The sequence below is a fragment of the Xiphophorus maculatus genome, chromosome 13 (genome assembly GCF_002775205.1).
Source record: "Xiphophorus maculatus strain JP 163 A chromosome 13, X_maculatus-5.0-male, whole genome shotgun sequence".
Taxonomy (NCBI): Eukaryota; Metazoa; Chordata; class Actinopteri; order Cyprinodontiformes; family Poeciliidae; genus Xiphophorus; species Xiphophorus maculatus.
In genome coordinates, this window is record NC_036455.1 from 8,858,156 (window position 1) to 8,879,626 (window position 21,471).

Consider the following 21,471-nt stretch of genomic DNA (forward strand, 5'->3'; position numbering starts at 1 on the left):
AAGTTGGAAAAAACGGAATGAAAAAAGTAGAACTGTCTTCATTTACTGAGATAAAAAGCAAAACATGAAAATCTAAACTATTTTATGTTTGAACAACATTTTAGTAATTCATTTTTAAAATCAGAAGAATTATATGATTTTAAAAGTTCTTATGATTCCACCCTCCATATAAGGATAGGATGTTTTGGTTCATTTTAAGTCATTAAGATTTCTTTTTAGAATCCATTTTAGAGATTTCTATATTTTTTTAATTTTTGAAATTGAGATAATTAATATTCAGAAATTAACACGATGTAGATCTATGCATTAATATATTTTTTCATTTTGTTAGTTTAGTTAAATCTGTTTCGAGTTGATAATTTATATTTTCGCGTATATAGCCGTATTTTAATGTGCTTTTATTGTGTACATTCTACCGGAAGTTGCAGACTGTACGCAACGTTCGTCTTTAGGGATCTTGCGTCACTGCTTCTTTAAAGCAAGGAGCCGTGAACTGCCAGGCCACGGAATCCCGGAGCAGATGGACCGTGACGGAACCTAAAAACACGGACCAGAACCCGCACCACAACCTGGATTAAATACCGGGACTTAACTGGGGGGTTAAAAAAGATTAAAACTGGATAATAACCTCGTGTATAGGAGCTTTTGATCGGAGTGAAGGCGCTCAAGTAGCCGGGTAAGTCCCCCCTTTTCCTCGGTGTTTTCACTACGTTTCACTTTTTCGGTTTTCGTTCTGGTTCTGTTTTTGCTAGTTTCGTTAAACCGCTGTTAGCATTGCGGCTTCTTCGGCTGCTCCGTCGTTAAATCCACGGGTGTGGGCCTTCTGTAGCCCGGCTATCGTCCTCCTTCCTCCAGTTTGTTTTCATCAGGAGGGAGCGGCTCTCCTCCTCCTCCTCTTGTCCTGTTGGCAGCCACACTCCTGTATCTTCACAAGACACTTTAATTTCAAATTGCTTCAACTTTTATCCTCAGAACGACATTTCTATCCTCGTGTTTTCATATCCTATTGTGGGTTTACACGGAACTCTGCATGGATCTTATATTTACTAAAAAAAAACAACTGATAAATCAAATCCATAAAAATAAAATATTCATATTATAGTTTTAAGAATATGTATTTTATTTTTTCCATTTTTTAGTTTGAATTTTGAAACTAACTCTTAATGTTGACAAAGAAATTGTAAGTCTTATATTTATTTTTGACAAATATATTTTAATGGCTCTCTTAATTTGATCCCTTCGTAAAAAGGCGAGTTTTATTTAGAATATTCACGAGCTTTATTGTGAAAGTCCGTTTTTAACAGTATCCGGCCTCGGGACGTGGTTACCATGGTGTTTCCCACCTTTTTTAACCATAGCAGGTATGACAGGCAGAATACAGCATTTCGTTTTAACTCATAGTGATCCAAGTAAAATGGCCTCTGTTCAAAAACTGCATGTTGTCAAAAACCATTTAGTTTATGGTGATTTTAATATTTCTACTTTGATTATAATCTAAGATGTTTTTATGTAAATATAAAGAAGGTTAGTCAAATAACATAGCATTTTATGAGCAGAATCTCATTGCTTATTGGCATTACAGAGGGATTTAACTGAAAACTAGCAACATTACTGCAGTAGTAGAAAGATAACCTGAAAGTAAATCAAATGTTCTACAAATATGATGTGTGTAGGTTAAAATGAGTTAATTGTAATTTTTGTTCTGTCCAATTGAAATTTAAAACTTTATCCATACTGTTAGAGGGTTAATTTTCACAAAACCTTTACTAAAATGTTATAGAAAAATAACAAGAGATTTTGCAAAGCTTTTTTTTTACAGCTTAATTGGTAACTTTTGTAGTTTTCAAATGCTTATTTTGAAAAATATTCCATCTTTTTGTCATTCTACTATTTATGAAATAACAGTAGTAGAACAGAGTGATTTGTTTTAAAACAGTATTGTCTTAGTAAGAGTTAGAGGTACTGATTTGTAATATATCGTCTTCGGAATATCAGATATTCATATTGCTAACAATTATTTGAATGGTAGTAACTTTTGGCTAGCATATTCCAAGTGTTTTGAACATTATTTTTTTGTTTTAATGTAATATTTAGCCAGTTGGACTGAGTTATTTTAGTAATTGATTAATCTATAGATTATTTCACCGATTAATCGGATTTAAAAAAAAAGAGATGCAAATAAACAAATAATTACGGTAAATAAATTCCCTTTTTAAATAAGGAAATAAATTTTTTTTATTGCCAAACATGCAACAACATGACATTAATTTAGTAAATCTGAACCATGTGACGCTAAAAATTGATGAGTTTAAACATATTTACAGACAAAGGTGTTTAATCTTGAATGCACCATTCAAATAGTTAATTTACTTAAACTTGTATGTTGGTTGTTTTTTTTTAGCAAATGGCCTTTTTTTGAGTCTGTATATTCAAGTTCACAATTAATCGATTATTAAATTAGTTAATGGTTATTTCAAAAGTTGATTAATAACGATTAAGGCGATTAATCGTTTCAGCCCTGAAGTCAAAATAAAAGTATCATGAGAGAGATGGTAAAACGAACACAAGCTTCCCACTACAAACGAGTAAAGTTTGTCACTATGAACGTGTTTATTTAGGAATGTATGTTTTTTGTGGGTCTTAAAAAAGGAACCTGGCTGACATGGATTTTACTTCCTGATGAAGAGTGGAAGTGACGGCTGGATTGTTGTCGTGGTTCTCCTCACAGCGGCTGAGATAAACCTCACACTTTGCCCCGAGCCGCACACGTCTCCCTCCTCCATCACTGCGAGGACGCTGCGTTCACCGAGTCTGTTCGAATCAGTCTCAGGCCCTGACCTCTGAACTGTTTCATCATTCGCTTCCCTGTGTGAAAAGCAGCTCCTGAAATCACATCAACTCTGGATTTAAACTAAGGCTGCATTTTAATAATAGGTTATTCTGTCAGTTATTGTGACGATTAATCGGATAAAATTTGGCACATTTTTCATTGAACCACTTTAGCCCTTTTACACAATATTTGAAATGCATTAAAATACAATTTTGTGGTTTAATTAATGGACATCAAAAAGTGCTTAGTAGATTTTTTTTTTATTTCTTACACATTTTGAACCAGGTGAGGGTAAAGTTATCCAATTGAGTTCTACGTAGAACATATTTACAGACAAGGAAGGTTTTTCATCTTGAACACAAAATGTATATATCCTTAGTATAGTTTTGGCTAAATTACTGCTCTGACTGTGTTGTTGTTTTAGCAAGTGGCAATTTTTAGAGTTTGTGTAGTCAGTTAATTATCTAAATAATAGATTAATCACATTTAATTGTTTCAGCCTTAACTTAAACATCTTAAATTAGACCGATTTAATCTTCTGCTCACAGTTTAGGATGCTTTTTATATCACAAATTGAATCGGATCTAAAATGTAGAATTAATTTGAAGTGCTGTCTCCCTAAACAGTTCATTTTAATTTTAAAAACTGTGAAAAAAAAATCACCCACTTTGTTTTTAAGAAAGCCCTTTAAATTGTTATTTTCAACTCCTACTATCTGGAAGATTTTTGAGTCTTGCCAGGTTGTGTCTACACCCCGTTTCTCTGGCTAATTAAGCAAAGCAAAGCATCTGAACCAGAGTTCTGCAACCGGATCGGTCGGCCAGTGAGACCTGAGATCCTCCTCAGACGTCACAGAGGAGAGCGGCGATCAGAAACAGCTGCAGGATGTGAATCCCAGCGCGCATACAAAACACAAATCTGATAGAAACAATTTACAGCGAGCCGGCACTCCCCTGCGTAAACGACGTCACCGTGACAACAGGCTCCACATCTGGAAAGCATCAGTTGTGTGTTAGCTCAACACTATCTCCGCAGTGGGATGATCTCATGCCCAGCTGTGTGTGATCAGGGACTCCTTTAGGAAGATGAAGACCCTTAGGGTGCGTTCACACCGGCCCTGTTTGGTCCACTTTAATTAAACTCAAGTCTGCTTATTTAGCAAGTCCGATTCGTTTGGGAAGGTGTGAATGCACCATCGAACTCTGATCTGGACCAAAAAAGCAAACTCTAGTCTACCTAAAAACTGGAGACAGTTCAAAAAGCAGGAAGTGGACTACAGTGCAGGGAATTCTGGGTAATTAAAACCAAAACAAATGTAAGAGTCTAATACCAACGGGAGAAAGAGTCTGTGGTGTTTTACGATTAATCGGATTTAAAAAATGGCAAAATCAACAGATTTTTCATTTAACCACATAAGCCTGTATTATACAAAATTGAAAATAAAAGGTGCAAATAAACAATTCAGGCCCGTCTTAAGAAAATAAAATTTTTATTGATCATATTAGTTCAGTTTTGGCTCAATTGCTGTTAAGTTGGAGGGGTTTTTTTGAGCCTGTATGCTCAAATTAACGATTGATAACTTACTAAATTAGTTGATATTTCAATAATCAATTAATCATGATTAATCCGATTAATTGTTTCATACCTAAAATTAATATAAAAATTAATAAAAGAGGGTAAACAAACACAAACCTCTCAAGACAAAAAAGAAACCCTATAACTGCTAAAATCTGATTGTACTCAATTTTTGTTTACATTTTGAGGTTTTTGTGTTGTTTCCTTCAGTGGTTCCTGGTGCAGCGCCCCCACAGGCGAGGAGGGGAACAGACTTTCCAATTAGTTTGGTTCTTTTCACACTGCACAGTGTGAAAGTGAACCGCAGCAGTTGAAAATATAACAAATGTTGCAATTTTTTCTCCAATCAAACCGAGTCTACTGGATTGTCAGGTGTGAAAACATCCTTAGTCATAAAAAACAATCAAAAGTAAGAGGCATTCACTGATGAACTTGTCAATAAATCAGAGTTGTAGGTTTTACTCGTGTGTAGAGAGAAATAATTGAGGAAAACTTTAAAAATCAGGGTTTTTTTGCTGGGGTTTTCATCGAAAATAATTGAAAATGTATCTTCAGTGAAGCTGCGTCTGAAAATATGACTTAAAAAGGGACCAAATCAAAATAAATGTTATTTTTTAAGCCTTTCAGAGGCTTTCGAGGCATCGTGATCTGTAAACAAAAAGAAATGTGAGGGAGCGGTGCGCTGTGACTGATGAAACATTTAAATAGAAACAAGACGCCTCCTCAGGCTGCAGACACACAGTGAGGAGGATGAGGATGATGGTGATGCACATCGCTTGCGTCACGCCGTTGGCACACCAATCCAGCATGGAGGACTTCCTGTCCCGCCTCCAGCCATGTTTGATGCTACATCACAGATATGGATCATTTCCAGAGTCAAATAGCAACTAGTTAAATTTACTCAAAAAAAATTCACATTTAGGAGTATTTTTATTACATTGTACTTTTACTTTTACTTGAGTAATTTTATTATAAAGTATCTCTACTCTTATTTGAGTAAATTTTCTGGATTATTTACCCACTGAAAGAAAAACAAACATGTTTTAACCAAAAATTCACCAGGCAGACCTGCAGTTTTTGTTAAAGTTTCATCGGTTTTTTATTGACAGAAACTGATTTGGAAAAATTTTGTCTAGTTTGATTTTTTTAAATTTTTTGTTTATACATTATTGTCAATTTGGTCCTTAAAATACCAACATTTCCACATAACTTTATATTTTGGTTTGCCTGATGAAGTAATTTTTAAATATTAAATGAGGTTTTGATCTCAGTACTTCAGTCACTTTTTACCAAATACTTTCTACTCTTACTTGAGTAATTTCTGGACTGGCTACTTTTTACTTTTACTTTTATTTGAGTAGAACTATGTTGTATGATTATTTCTGATCCTGACTTGGACTCTTTACGTGAACAGATCAGTTTTATTCAGAAGATGGTCACATCCTTCTGCTGGCAGGAAGTCGGACAAATCTCACGTTTCACATTATTTGTCCTTGTTTGAAATGAAGAAACTAAATAACTGAGCGAATGTTGCTACTTACTACCCAATAATATATTATACAGCCGTCGTATTTAAATTTTCTGTTCTTTTTTTTAGGCCTTTTTTCTCCAAAATGGCCGACACCGAGGTCTCCATATCCCCGGCGATCTGCCCGCTCCACATTAGCCCGGCCCACTCTGCCCAGCCACCGCCGCCAACCTCCTCCTCCTCTCCCACCACTTTCTCCTGTCCTTCTTCACCCTCCAGTGCCTCTTCCTCCTCCTCCTCCTCTTCTTCATCCTCCTCCTGCTCTGAAAGCTCCTCAGACTGCCCCAACCACCATCACCACCACCACCACCATCATCATCCTCGCCCTCAGCTCCAGCTGCCGCCGCCACCGCCGCCCCTCAGCGAGCAGCCATCGTCGCCCAGCGCCAGCCCGCGCAGCTCCAGCCCCAGCGGCAGCATCGGCAGCACCGGCAGCCTGGGCAGCAGCAGCGAAGGCATCGGCAGCAGCGGCGTGTCGAGCGGCGGCGACCAGCGGGGCCCCAGCCCGCTGCTGGACGTCATCTCTGAGGACGCCATGGAGATGGACCTGGTCGTCGATCAAGGTAGCGACTTCCAAACAAACTGTGCAGATTAAAGTTTCCGTCTGATATGAAAACGGATCGTAAACTAATTTCTCCAGGACGAAGGTCCAGATTTACGGCTCCTAGCTGATAATTTTTAGCTATAAACAGAAAGCATGAAACGGTTTAATTAGATTTGAGGCAGCTGTAGCTCTAAAACCAGATTAATTTAAGTCATGAAAATAAGGCATGTTAAACATAGATAGGGCTGTCACAATAAACAATAAATCAATGAATCACATGAAAAACTAAAACTAACTCAATAATTTACATTTGCATGATTTATTGTTTTTGTCTTCAGTCTATTTCTTTGACCTCAACTTGTTTTTTGAAGGACAGACTTCATAATTCATTTTGTTGTTTTGTTTATTTAAATTTTGATTTTTAAGATGTACTCCAGTTTTTGCATTATTTATTTAAGAACTGCTTGCTACATATTTAGCAGGAAACCCAAAAATCACTCCCTGTCTTTATAATACATTCAGTTTGCTAAGTATTTAGCAAATTAGCTAAACATTTAACTTACTTGCTAAATATTTCCAATCTAAATATTGCTTGCTATATTTAGGTTAGTTAGCTTGGGCCAAAAATATTTTTGGTTCAAGCTAAATATTTAGTTAATATGCAAATTAGCTTTCTGAACAGCAGAAGTGTGAACTAAATATTTAGCTAGCATACTAAATATTTACTTTCCTAGCTATTCTGCAAATTTTCTATAAATTAGCTTGCAGAAAATCAGAATTGAAGGTAAACCTTTAACTTTGCAGGTAGATATTTAGCAGGCAACTGAAATATTGCACGCTCTTCCTGAAAAGCAAAAGTGTGAACTAAATGTTTATCGTCTTAACTAAATATTTAATTTGAAAGATTAATATTTATTTTTTAAACTAAATATTAAGCTTGTGAATTACGTATTTTGACGTTTATAAAAGCAGGAATAATATGGTGAAAGTATGACCTTGAAATTTGACCATTATTTCTCTATGGCTGCCTAAATAAACCATATCAGTGTAGTTATATTTAACGTCGTCGACTTTATGAATGTGATGAAGACGAGTTGCTAGCAGATCTTCATCTACTTCCTCCTCTTCCTCCAGTGATTGACCCAGAGGTGGCTCTCAAGGCTTGTCAGGAAGTTCTTCTTAAAGTGAAGCTGCTCGACAACAAACAGCAGCAAGACGACCAGAAGCAGCACCATCAGCATGCGGAGGCGACCGACTGCGGCGGCCCGCCGTGGCACATGAACCCCGACACCAGCTTCATCAAGGAGGAAGAGGAGGAGAACGACGACGAAGGACAGAGAGAGACTCCTGCTGTCCAGAAGCAGTCGCCTCCTGCAGCGCCGTCCGAGTCGCCTTCGCCGTCTTCTTCCAAGCAGTCGTGGCTGCTGCGGCTGTTCGAGTCGAAGCTGTTCGACGTTTCCATGGCGATCTCTTACCTGTACAAGTCGAAGGAGCCGGGCGTTCAGGCGTACATCGGGAACCGGCTCTTCAGCTTCCCGGACGGCGAGGTGGACTTCTACCTGCCGCAGCTCCTCAACATGTACGTCCACATGGACACGGAGGTGGGCGACGCCATCAAACCTTACCTGGTGAGTCCACACACACACACACACACACACACACCTGGTGACGCCGCATTACGTCATGACACCATAATATGGAATAATGTAAAAAATGTGGCTTCAAAATGTAATAAAACATCATTAAAACTTCATTATGCAATAACGCAATATGTAATAAAATCCTTGAGCGTGTTTTATACTTTCTCCCACCTATAAAGTAATAACATTATTACATTTATGCCGACATTACAAAAGGTGGCGATCACAGCAGTTTGTTTCATTTCTACTACGGACATTGTGGATAGGGAGGAAACGGGGGAAGAGTAGTAAATTTCTGCCAAAAAACTAAAGAATTTCAGATTAATCTCAGAAGGTTTTAAGAAAATATTTAGAAATTTCTGAGCTGCACAAGTCTGAAATTGAAGAGGAAAAACGTAGAAATTTTGGGTTTAATCTCAAAGATTTTTTTTAAAAAGTGAAACTTTTTGAGCTGCAAAAGTCTAAAATTTGAGGGAAAAATCAAGGAAATTATATTCAGAAAAAACAATGAAATTTCTGAGCTACAAAGGTAGAAAATTTGCAAGAACAAAAGACTAATATTTTGGGATTAAAACTCTGAGATTTCAAAGTACAAAAAATAAAAAAAAATTGACTTTTGAATCAAAGAATTTCCACAAGTTTAAAGTTTTCGACTTTACAGGCTCAGAAAATCTCCATTATTTTTTTTTTTCTAGAAAACTTTGAGATTAATCTCAAAATATGTTTTTCTTTCTTGCTGATTTTTGACTTTTGATGCTCACAAATTTATGAGCTTTTTTTTTTTTTTAGTTCTTTGGAAGAAGTGTGTATTTCCACCTATAATGGGCTTAATATGCCGTCGTACATTTGTGTTTTAGAATAACCTAAAATGCTGACCTCAAACTAGGGATTTTGTGCATCTTTCTTCATTCACACCATAATTACGTACGTTTTGGGTTAATAAATGGAACTCAGTACAAATTATTACTGTACATCTGCAGAAGTTCCTGTTGGCGTTGCAGAAGCTAATCTTGTGATTTGTTCCTCAGATCCACCGCTGCAGGTCCAGCATCACCTTCTCCCTGCTGTCCGCCTGGCTGCTTGGCGCCTACTCCTCCGACATGCACATCTCCACTCAGCGCCACTCCAGAGGCACCAAGCTCAGAAAGCTCATCCTGTCTGATGACCTCAAGCCGCGGTCGGACGAGCCCCGGTCCGTTTCAGGGTCCGTCTCCGACAGCCCGCTGCCCTCGCCGCCCCACCGTCACCGCCGCCACAACAGCAGCAACGTGGACGCCTGCGGCGCCCCGGATGGCGTCGACCAGGGGGACGTGTTCGTCTCTCCGTCCCGGAGGACCCACCAGAGATCCAAGTCCGACGCCACCATGGCGAGCGGCTTCCCCGGCGCCGGCCTCAGGCGGACGGGCAGCAACCCGAAGGTGGAGGCGGTCCATGAAGAGGTGAGAGACGTCAGGACGGGTTTCTGCTGCTACAAATCAATACAACAACCAGCAAATCACCACACACACTTAACCAATATCTACAGCTAATATTCAATAATTTCACTGCACAGCATTCTGGGAGTTGTAGGCAGAGGAAAGACTTTAGCTGCTTAAACTGTCAGGGCCAGCTAAGCTAAGCTAAGTTGATAGAATCTACTAACTCACTCACTCTGGTTACCTAGCAACCCACTCATTCCTTGGTTACCTAGCAACACCCTGCTGAGTAACTGGCACAGCAGCATTTTAAGGTTTCACCACTGTACTTATAACTGCTTAAAAATAAAACCAAAAACGATCTCATGGAGCTAAAACTGATAAGTTTTCAATTTTAGCAGTCAATATTTAAAATAAAAATATAATCAATAATTATTTACATGAATCGCTTATATACGTTTATGAGCCATATTGTCCAGCCCTAGCAAGCGGTTGTCATTTATCATAAAATTTTATGATCATAAGAATTTTGATTTATCATTTTCTCAATCAATATTAGTTAATGATCCTTTAAAAACTGACTTTATTTGAAATTGTCTTTTTTTTAGTATCTTTTCCACAGTTTGTTCCACAACATCATCAATAACTATCAGTAAATTTGAAAATATGATTAAATGTAGTTATTGTGTGCAGTTTAATGATACTTAACTACATTTCCACAATTGCAAAAATGTGTTGTTTTTTTACATTAGTGTAATATTGAGAACATTTTGCAGAGATTTTGTAATGGAGACGCTGCCGGTTTGGATTCCAGATGTTTTTCATGCTGCACAGAATCTGCAGATGACCTAAAAGCACCAGGAACAAACTGATTCTGAAGGAAACTCATCCAAAATAAACCCCCAACAATCCAACCTAAGCAGGAAAATCTGATGGTTGTCTGGTTTTAACGGATACAGACGGTTTTAGCTGAAAGTAAACACGAGGAAGGTCAAACTGGTTTCCAGTCAAAGTTTGCAGAGAAACCAGAGATATATGTGTGTTGTCACATTCCAGGTTGGCAGCTCGGTCGCATCCTGGCTGAGAGCCAGACGTTTTCTGTGACGTGATTGGAGAAAATACCTACTTAAAGAAACGACTGCTGTCATTTTTGTTCTCATTTTCCACTTTGTCTGAAATTTATTGGTCGATTCTGGTTTGGAAAAGCTGAATCTGAGAAATAAAACTTCTTTATTCTCTGCAGCTGAACTTTTGAACTGCCGATAAGGAAAACCTGCTCTGTTTGATTTTGATCTGCTTCCTTTGCAGAACTAGAAAGAAATTCTGATGCAGATTACAGAGTAACCAACCGAGGCATTGAACTGAGACATTTTCTCTGAGTTTGGCTGCAGACGTTAAGACGTTAGGAATGTTTGCTGCTGAAATTACGGACTGCAGCTGTCAGCAGGTACTTTCAGGTTCAGCTTGTTTAACTTGCAAAAGAAAAACGAGAGCGACAGAAGGCTGGCTGGGAGACGGACGTGCCCAACTGGATGTTGATGCAACACAATCCGAGCTGCGTCAAACATTTGTTTACAGTCCGGCTTCAGGAAGGCCCGTCCCTCTGACATCAAATGAACTCCTGGTTCAAAATCAGATACAAAGTTTGACTTTAAAGCTTCGCTCTCATTTGGTGAAGCCCTTTCTTTCAACACTTTGTCTTTTAATGCTGACGGGAACTACAGAACTGTGATTTTCGTCATCTGAAACGCAGTTCTTCTTTGTTCATCTTTTACCTGACAGGCGGAAGCTCAATTTTTGAAACTTCCTCTTTTGTCTCTTTGCATCACAAAGAGATGAAAGTGGACTGGAGCACAATGTGAGAGAAGTTCAGAGGGAGAGGAACACGATACGCCGCCGCCAAGCAACATAAACTAGCTGTTGTGAAAGGAGTGGTTGCCGTGGAGACGGAGCGGCGGAGGTGGTTGGGTTTTGATAAGACGAGTGTCTTATTACGGCAGGAGGACGCAGATGCAACAGACTCCATTTAAAATATTCATGATGCAAATGCAAGCTACTCTTAACCAGCAACATTTCTCTTTTAAAAAAAAATGAAAATTAACATTTGAGCAATAATTACATAATTTGTCAGATGTCAATTTCCTGTTTCTGGTTGTTGCACATTTTCTTCTCATCGTTTTACATCAGTGTGGTGACACTGTGAAGATGTTGCAACAAAAAGGGGCCAAGGTCATTATTATATTACAATGTTTGCTGACAGTTATTTTTCCTAAAGTACATTTGAGTTCAGTGTTTGGCTTTCAGCCTGGTTTGGTCTCAAACAAATGATGTAAAAACACTTTAACCAGAATTCATTTTATTGTCATCGAGCACGAAAGAGAGCACAACAAAATTTATAAAATGGCAACTCTCAAAGGCGAGTAAAATAATAAATGGGTATCTCAATAAATGTAAAAATTTAGTAGAAACAACTGGGATGTTAAGGAAAAAACAGAAATAAATGATAAACTTCTGATTAGTGACTTAATTTGCAGTAAAGTTTTATACATATTTTTGTTAATTGTAGGATATACAAAACTCATCATGAATTACGGCTGGACAATAAATCAATAATAATATGTATCATAATAGACACATAATCAATATTAATAGATAATACATCTGATAGAATATTGACTAATTGATCCAGAAACAATTAAATTAATGTAAATAAATGCATCAAATATTTTTTTAGCAACTTCTGCAAAGAAATTGAGAAATCTTCTAGAAAAAAGTTTTGAAAATTTAAGAAAAATGTCAGAAATCTTTTCTTTAATTTCATAAATTTTCTGGGCATTTCTGAGTTTGAAAAGTCAAAGAAATGTTGAGAATTAATTTCAGAATCTTTCTAGAAAAAACAGGAAAACTTGAGTTTGATTCGTAGAAAATTTGCTGGAAAAACTACAATATTTCTGAAATTTGTTTCAAAATTAGAAATTTTGAAACTGTTTTTTTTTTGGTTTGTTTTGGTGGAAATTTACTCCTTTTTATTTTTATTTCTATTTGCAATAGACCTGAAACTGTCGTGTTCATGTGGTGTTAGAGAGGTGTAGCAGGGATTATCGGGTCGTTGTTGATGTTGTTGTTGTTTTGGTTCCACTTTGTGAAATCTGTCCGAACCCGTTTGCAGCCGGAGCGTCTCCGTCCTCAGAGGGAGTTCGTCAAGTCTCTGTTCTGCATCGGGAAGCGTTTGGCCACGCTGCCCACCAAAGAGCAGAAGACGCAGCGGCTGATCTCAGAGCTGTCGATGCTCAACCACAAGCTGCCGGCCCGGGTTTGGTTGCCGACCGCCGAGCACCAGCACCACGTCTGCCGGGTCCCCCACACCCAGGCCGTCGTCCTCAACTCCAAGGACAAGGTTGGTTCAGAAGCCCCCTTCACTCTGATGCCCCCAAGTAAAATACAGGGCAACAAGGTATCTGAGGTTTCCTTAAATGATTTAAACCAGGGGCGACAAACTCATTTTCGTTTTGGGCCAGATTAAGATTATTAATGTTCTTAAAGGGCCGGTTCTGCCATAATTGATAAAACCCATTAACAAACAGTTATAATATTAACAATTATCTGTCCCTTCATTTAAAATTAAATGATACTAAACACCTTTTTAAACATTAATCTGTCCTTCAATGAATTTGCTATTTTATTTATTTATTTTTTAAATCACAGATTTTGAGAAATTTGCAATATTTGTGCTTACGTATGACAGTAAATATGACTTTGTTTTACTTGCCGTATCAATGATGAACCGTAACTGGGTCAAGGCTAAAGCAGCAGGTAGTAGAAGTAAGAAATACTGCCACCTGTAGGTGGGAGTTAGCATCACTTCAATTCAATCGTTTTGATGCAGGATTTCTTTTAACCATAAAATTGCGCAAATTAAAATGAAGAAAATAAATTTGTGTGCCAATTTAACAAAAAACATTTCTCTATTAAAATATGTTTGTGGGGCGTAGCGGTTAGCGCGACCCGTATTTGGAGGCCTTCAGTCCTCGACGCGGCCGTCGCGGGTTCGACTCCTGGACCCGACGACATTTGCCGCATGTCTTCCCCCCTCTCCTTCCCCGTTTCCTGTCAGTCTACTGTCATATAAGGGACACTAGAGCCCACAAAAAGACCCCCTGGAGGGGTAAAAAAAACCAACATTTTTTTGTATGATGAGGTTTTTGACCGCATCAAAAACCTATTCTACAAATGTTTCAGTCTCCTGTTTTGTAGTGAAAAAAACTAATTAGATATTGTTAAAATATCAATAAAAGGCTGTGTCTGCATTCAATGAGTTTTTCTTAAAATTAACTGACATATTTTCACATCAATCAGTCCCTCCAAGATTTTGCGATTGTTTTTGTGATTTTTTTTATACCAAACTTTTTGTGGTAATTTAGAAATATTTGCAAAAATATTTTTGCAATATTTGAGTTTTTGTGTGACTGTAAATGTGACTTTTTTTGTTACTCGCCGTATCATCCACAGACTTTAACTTGAACTTAAATAAGCATCAGTGTAGCAGACGTTAGGAAGAGTGCCACCTGCAGGTGGGAGTTGGCATCATTTGAACCGAGTCATTTTTATATTAGAAGAAAACCTGTTAGATGTTATAAAAAAACTCAAATCCAGCAGAACTCAGACCAAATATCCACAGGTTTAGATTAAAGCCTAAACCAGATGTGTTCACATCTAATGAACTCATTAGATATAAATATATTGGATGTGCATGCCACACTTTCCAGCTTTTTTACTGCAAAAGTTTGAAGACCAGCTTCATTTTCTTTCCACCTCACTGCTATCCACTGCTTTGTTTTGGTCTGCCACATAAAAATCAGCTGAAATACATTAAAGTTTGTTAGAAAAATGGTGAACATGCATTTAAAAACATTTGTTGTGTATCCGTCCTCCTTCCTTCAGGCTCCGTACATCATCTACGTGGAGGTTCTGGAGTGCAACAGCTTCGAGACGTCTCCGGTTCCCACGCGGATCCCGGAGACCCGGATCCGCTCGGCGCGCTCTGCGGAGAATCTGGACTGCGGCACGCCCGGTACTGGCAGCGGCATGACCTCGGAGCACAGAGCAGGAAGTTTCTCCACCGTGCCGAACTACGACAACGACGACGACGCCTGGGCGACCGACGACATCGGACAGCTGCAGGTGGAGGTAACAGCGTTCAGGCTCCTCTACGACTGCAGCTAACGATTATTCTACTGATTGATTATTTTGATGATTAATCAGACAGAATTTTTTTTTTTGACAATTTAGCCTTTTTTATGCAATATTAGAAATATATTAAAAGAGGCAAATAAACAAATAAAAATATTTTATACAAGAAAATTAAGATTTTATTGCCTAAAAATTCAATAAAATAGCATTTCTTTATTTGATTCTGCAGCTAAAAAACAATTCAAGCATCAATATGTGGAAAGTTCAACTCTCATATTGATTATTTTTAGATTAACTATTGATAATTGGAGCTAAAACTTCCACCTGAGTTCTACTAAGAACAGATTTACAGACAAAACTTAAACAAAATGTTTATATTTTTGTACAGTTTTAGTTTAATGATTATGTTGTGAAAATCGCCTTTTTTGTGCCTGTAAAGTTTAACGACTAATAGATTAGTTGATGATTATTTCAATAATCAATTAATCAGATTAATCGTTTCAGCCTCAGTTTGTTCAGGAGAAACTATAAATATGTTTTATTTTTTTCAGGGAGAGGCTCAGACCAGCAGCAGCGACAACATCAGCCAGTTTTCCGTCGACAGCATCACGAGCCTGGAGAGCAAAGAGCCCGTGTTCATCGCTGCTGGAGACATCAGGTCTGAGGCAAACTCCTGGCCCGGGGGCCAAACCCAGCCCGCCGTGGCTCTTTAGGTGGCCCTCCTGACTCCAGAGGGATTCATAAATAAAGCTGTTTGGTTTTTAGCTGGATAACGGCAAATTTTATATAAATAAATCGATTTTGTGGTCACAGAAATTCTCCTAAAATCAACAGATTAGAGCATTTTTTCATGCTAATGCTTCAGTAGCTGCATTTCCATTACAACTGTTCAATTTCTGATATTAAGCCATGTTCTAAGATAAAAATAAACTCAATTTTGAGTTTTTGGTGTTTCTAGATGGCAGTGAAGACGCGTCGTCTGATTTCTGCCTCCATGTTTGTTTTTAGACGCCGCCTGTCGGAGAACCTCGCTCAGACCCCGACCACGTTCAGGAGAGACCCAGAGGACCCGTCTGCCGTCGCCCTCAAGGAACCCTGGGAGGAGAAAGTCAGGTTGGTCCTCTAACGCAGTCTTTCTCAAACTGTGGCCCCCGGGCGCCCCCTAGTGGCCCGCTGGGTACTGCATGTAAACAGCCGTTTATTAGCCGTGACGGCAGCTAGCTAAAATGCAATGCTACAGCTAGCTTACCAAATGATTGTGTTTAACAATAATAATAAATAAATGGATTAAAACTGGGTCACTGAAAAGGAAAACTGAGGATACCGGTGGAAAGAAAAGAAACAACGCTAGGATGTGATTGGACGAAGAGAGATGATTCCTGCTGAGAGTATTGATGACTGATTAGATTCTTTTGAACGGTTCGTTCACGGCCAAATTACAGCTGCTGCTGTTTTTATTTAATTACAAACGATTTAATCTGAAAATTATTTTCCTATTTAATTGTGCAGAAGAGAATTTTTGTTTCAGACAAAGCAACTCAATTTTATTTTTTTAATTGCTTCTAAATTACAAAAAAATATAAAATGTTATTAATGTTATTATTAATGCAACACAACTCCTTTCTTGATTTCCTTATGTTTCTCATAATTTTAAAGCTTAGAGTCTAAACTTTAAAAATCTGTAATTAACTCAAAATGCTCTGAATTTGGTTGATCATATTTACAAAAAAAAACAGCTTTTTCATACTGTTTCATTAGTATGAAGAAAGACGACAACAATACTTTCATTTCAGGTTGTATATATTTAGATGTGGTTGCTGGTAAATTTTAAGTTGGTGTTTGTTAAATGGGTTAAGTAAGTTTGATGAACACCGCTCCAATCAAACTGTCCCCTCACCTGAGGTTTCTTCTTCTGTGGTAACGTCAGGCGGATCAGAGAAGGCTCTCCTTACGGCCACTTGCCCAACTGGAGGCTGCTGTCGGTCATCGTGAAATGTGGAGACGACCTGCGGCAGGAGCTGCTGGCCTACCAGTTCCTCAAGCAGCTGCAGGTAAACCAGCGACATTTAAGGCCCAAGTTTCAAATCTCTGTCTGGATATTTTTGCTTATTTTCAGTGTATGAAGTTCTTTAAATGTCCTGTGAGTAAATATTTTTGCCCATTTCTCCATAACAACTGGAACTATCAATATCTATTAGTTATCATCACAATTTACCGTCTATTGAAAGTGTTTAATCGGATTAAACCGAAGACAAACAGGGAGTGAAATTACCTGATATTGGCTGGAAAGCACAACGTCTCATCTTTCAGAAACCGTTAGACATTTTCCTACAGTGTCAGAGTTATGGTGCCGCCAATTAGAAGGGTTAATCAGTTAATTGAATAAATAATCAACAGATCAATCCTCCACTGTATTGATGCTGCGTCAAACAGAAAGAGCTACATAATTTAAATCTTTTTCAGCTGTAAAAGATTTTCTTATTTAAAAAAAGTTAATTTAGTCTTTTGTTGTATATTTTTAAATAAAATTGAGTTTTTAATTTAATTAATCACCAGAATAATTGATAACTAAAACAATGATCAGTTGCAGGCCTGAAACATCTGCCTGGTTTTCATGTTTTTTTGTGACTTTCAGTCCATCTGGCAGCAGGAGCGAGTTCCTCTGTGGATCAAACCCTATAAGATCCTGGTGATGTCATCAGACAGCGGGATGATCGAGCCCGTCCTCAACGCCGTCTCCCTGCACCAGGTAGGCCGAACTTTAACCCCCCATGGAGCCCAAGTCTAACATTTAAAGAAACAAACCACATCAAACTTTAATCCATCCTGTTTCAGTGTTTTTGTGGACCTTAGTGTAAAAATAAACGGACGTTTGTTTGTTTGTTTGTTTTAATCAGGTGAGAAAGCAGAGTCAGCTGTCGCTGCTGGACTACTTCCTGCAGGAACACGGCAGCTTCACCACCGAGGCGTTCCTCACGGCTCAGAGGAACTTCGTCCAGAGCTGCGCCGGATACAGCCTCATCTGTTACCTGCTGCAGGTCAAGGACAGGTGAGGAGGAAAAGAAATTCAGCTTGAACCTGAAGTAAATCGATTAAAAATGAAATTTCTGAATCTGTTCTACCATTTCTTATTTTATTTGGGGTTTTTTGTTGCTTTATCTTCTAAAAAATACATTACAAACAAAATATTGGCTTTTATGAGTTGTATGACAGAATATTAGTGTAACGCCACGAAAGGTTTTGTTACATTATGAGAATATAATCAGACTATTAGCAGAATAAAGACACATTTTTACCTCTTTAATTACGAGACAAAAATTGTTTTAATGAGACAAAAAGCTTCTAAAGTTATTAAGATTTAACACAAATAGCTCACTCTGTGAAATAAATTCCTGCAACTGGTAATAATCTGATGCCGGTGTGTTAACAGATTAATTAATTCCTCAAGCATAGAATTAGACTGAATAGATTGTCACAGACTCCCAATGTAGAATTTAATTCAGTTTCAGAACCGATACAGATATTAGTATCGGATTGGGTCGTCTCTAGTTTTCTTTCCTTTGCTTGTGAAAGTCGGTTCAGGATCATGTTTTGGTCCACGATCATGTTTTGGTTCTGATCGACCCGTTCTGGTTTTCTGGGATCTGCGCAGACACAACGGGAACATCCTGCTGGACTCTGAAGGCCACATCATCCACATCGACTTCGGCTTCATCCTCTCCAGCTCTCCCCGGAACCTCGGCTTCGAGACGTCCGCCTTCAAACTCACGTCAGAGTTCGTAGACGTGAGTGGAACCCTCAGTGAGCTGGGAACCAGTTTATTAAACTGGAAAAGCTTTTAATTTGACAGATTTTCTGTGTTGTTTTCAGGTGATGGGTGGCCTCGATGGAGACATGTTTATTTACTACAAGATGCTGATGCTGCAGGGTCTGATTGCAGCCAGAAAGCACATGGAGAAGGTGCTGCAGATCGTCGAAATCATGCAGCAAGGTAAAAATAAAACGTGCAGCACCTTTTATCGGTGCAATATTAACCACAGTTATGAAGCAGCTGCTTTTATTGCCTCTTTTATTGCACAGCGGCTTGTTTAAGCCTCATTAAAACCCCATTTTATGACTTCAGTTGTAAAAACACACCATAAAATACTTTGATTTAATTGATTTAATTACTTTGTTAGCTGGAGATAGGCACCAGCACAACTTCCCGAACCTTCTAAGGGACAATGGTGTACAGGAAATGGATGGATGGAATTACTTTATCATCCAAGAATCAGTTTAGAGATTTCAAGGAGTAAATAAATAAGCTAGTAGTGCCAAGGTACAACAGTGATGCAATCAAAATAAAAAGTAAATGTTATGTAATGTATTTTAAATAAAACAGGAATAAATGTATATTAATCAAATTGTTTAAAGTAAGAGTGTCCAAAGTGTGGCCCAAGGACCATTTGTGGCCATTAAATTATTTTATTCTTCCAATAAAGAGCAAAATATTTTATTCATGTCAACATATGACATGTTCATTTTCAAATGTAAAATAATGAAATAAATAATAATAATAAAAAACATGGCTGCAAAAAGATACAACCGTACATATTTGAAAAGCAGAAGTAGAGCCTCCTGCAAAATCAACAAGAATGCAGCAAGTGGTTTCTTAATGACAAGTCAGCAACAAAACGCTTGTCTTTTCCAGCAGCCATTGTACAGCGATAAAACGAAACGTGCTGGAATTTTGCTTGGGTTGCTAGGCAACAGTTCAGTGTGACTCAACATTCCGGAGATTTTGAAACGACTCCTTTTCCAGACACCAAAAACAGCTGGGTGGTTTAATTTAAGCACTTTGACTGATTTTAGAAGCAAATGGAAATATAGAAAATGTTCAAAATGTGAATTTTGCATAGTAGATCTCTTTAAGTCTCTTTTTCTTTTTTTTCTTTTTTTTGGGTCCAGGCTCCCACCTGCCCTGCTTCCATGGCTCCAGCACCATCCGGGGCCTGAAGGAGCGTTTCCACATGTCCCTGACGGAGGAGCAGCTCCAGCTGCTGGTGGAGCAGCTGGTGGACGGATCCATGCGCTCCATCACCACAAAACTCTACGACTCCTTCCAGTATGTCACCAACGGCATCATGTGACCTGTGACCCCGGTGGAAAACACAAACAAATAAACAAACAACAAAAACCCACCCGCTGCTGCCACTTCCTGTTTGGGATTCAGGAGTTACCGTGGCAACGACTGGATTTACTGGATTTTGTGATTCTTCTGGAATCGGATGGATCTGATCTGGTTTTTGTTCGGATCTTGGAAAAATGCAGAATCTCGATCGTTTTCAGATCACAAACACTAAACGTGTCAGACGGCATCGGACATGAGTTTACTGTGCTGCTGGACCTAAACCACTTCTACTGGACTCGACTCAGAACCAGAACCCGCGGGCTGCCGGTCCTGGTGTCTGGACCAGTCGACGGTTTTAAAGCTGTTGCTGTGAAACGATCATTTCATCATGAAGGATTTTGTCGTTTATTTTCAGGAACTTTATCGATCTGCAAACTGTAATTTGGAGATTTACGACTGAAAGGCGGTTCTGTTTGGGCTCGATCTGATCAACGGACCACCTGACCTGGAAATGAATCAAGTTCTTTACAAAATGCCACAACTCTACGTAATATCAGCAGATTTCATGACTGGAAAACAGAGGAACTGGGTGGAAAATAATTTCTTAGCCTTAAATGTTCAGAAGTGTTGAAAATAACCAAAAAGGAGAAAAAGTTTATGGTGAGCTTATTAATAATCTGCAAGAAATTATATCAGCCAGATGAACCCTGTAGTAGTAAAGCAAAAAAATATCCAGAGATTTATTTATATGGAAACTTTTGACCACTTAAAACTTAAAAATACTAGCAAGCCCTTTCAAGCTGAAGAAGCGCACAAAAAAAAAAACGCAAAATCTTACCCTGTATTTTTGTCATATCTTGTACAAATATCTTAGGTTTGTCTTATTTCAAGTGTGCTAACTTACAAGTAACGTTTGAGCAAAATATAGGAGCTTGTTTCACTTATTTTGATGAAAAAGTACAACTTCCACTGATTATTTCATTTAGAGAAATGTGGAAAATGTAAAGCAAACTGCCGGTGGAACTAGAGCTGGGTTGCTAGGTAACGGGCTGGGCTTGGCTGAGGTTGCTAGGTAACGTCTCAGCTCCAGTTGATTGTGAAATAATATAATATGCCAATGGAACTAGTGCTTTTTTAAAATCAAAATTAATTATTTACATAACACAAGCTCTTATAACTTGCTGAGAAGTTTCCTGTTGGTTTTGTCTTATTTCACTAAGATTTTTGCACTAGAAACTAAACTAAAAATACTTGGGAAGATTTTGTGTTTTTTGCAGTGCGTCTGAGAAAATCAAACTGGGCAGCGAACACCAGCAAGCGACCGAGGAAATGAATCGGTATTTGTTCTTACAGAACAGGAACGCTAACGCGGTAAAAGCACATCAGGAGCTGAGGGTTGCTGGTGTTAATTTCTGGATTTGTTCTCTGGATAAGCAGAGGGACAGAAAAGAGACTTGAACACGTTTGTTTTTTGTCTTTTACTTGGTGTGGGAGTCATTTTGTCTCTGTGGGATTCCCCACAGTGGTATTTATTTCACCAGACAGACATCACAACTGCAAAATCTGTACTCTTACTAACAGTAATGAATCAAAGCATCGACTCAGAAAAGAATCATATTTAAACCTAAAACACAAAGTG

The 21,471-nt window shown here is 38.3% G+C and overlaps 1 protein-coding gene across 1 annotated transcript; it reads left to right on the plus strand.

Moving 5' to 3' along the window:
- Positions 1-466: 466 nt before the first annotated feature.
- On the plus strand, positions 467-20,066 carry LOC102236592 (phosphatidylinositol 4-kinase beta). The gene is made up of 14 exons (XM_023345474.1): positions 467-676; positions 6,003-6,496; positions 7,612-8,105; positions 9,146-9,556; positions 12,702-12,929; positions 14,474-14,719; positions 15,274-15,380; positions 15,731-15,835; positions 16,650-16,773; positions 17,358-17,471; positions 17,620-17,771; positions 18,375-18,507; positions 18,593-18,713; positions 19,670-20,066. The coding sequence occupies exons 2-14, from the start codon at positions 6,019-6,021 to the stop codon at positions 19,849-19,851; spliced, it is 2,895 nt and encodes a 964-aa protein (XP_023201242.1). The 5' UTR covers positions 467-676; positions 6,003-6,018; the 3' UTR covers positions 19,852-20,066.
- The last annotated feature ends 1,405 nt before the right edge of the window (positions 20,067-21,471 follow it).

Bases quoted from the DNA above. Each gene is read 5' to 3' on its own strand.
- LOC102236592 (XM_023345474.1), top strand. From the start codon at position 6,019: ATGGCCGACACCGAGGTCTCCATATCCCCGGCGATCTGCCCGCTCCAC. The intron at 6,497-7,611 runs GTAGCGACTTCC...CTCTTCCTCCAG, and splicing joins GGACCTGGTCGTCGATCAAG to TGATTGACCCAGAGGTGGCT. The intron at 18,714-19,669 runs GTAAAAATAAAA...TTTTGGGTCCAG, and splicing joins CGTCGAAATCATGCAGCAAG to GCTCCCACCTGCCCTGCTTC.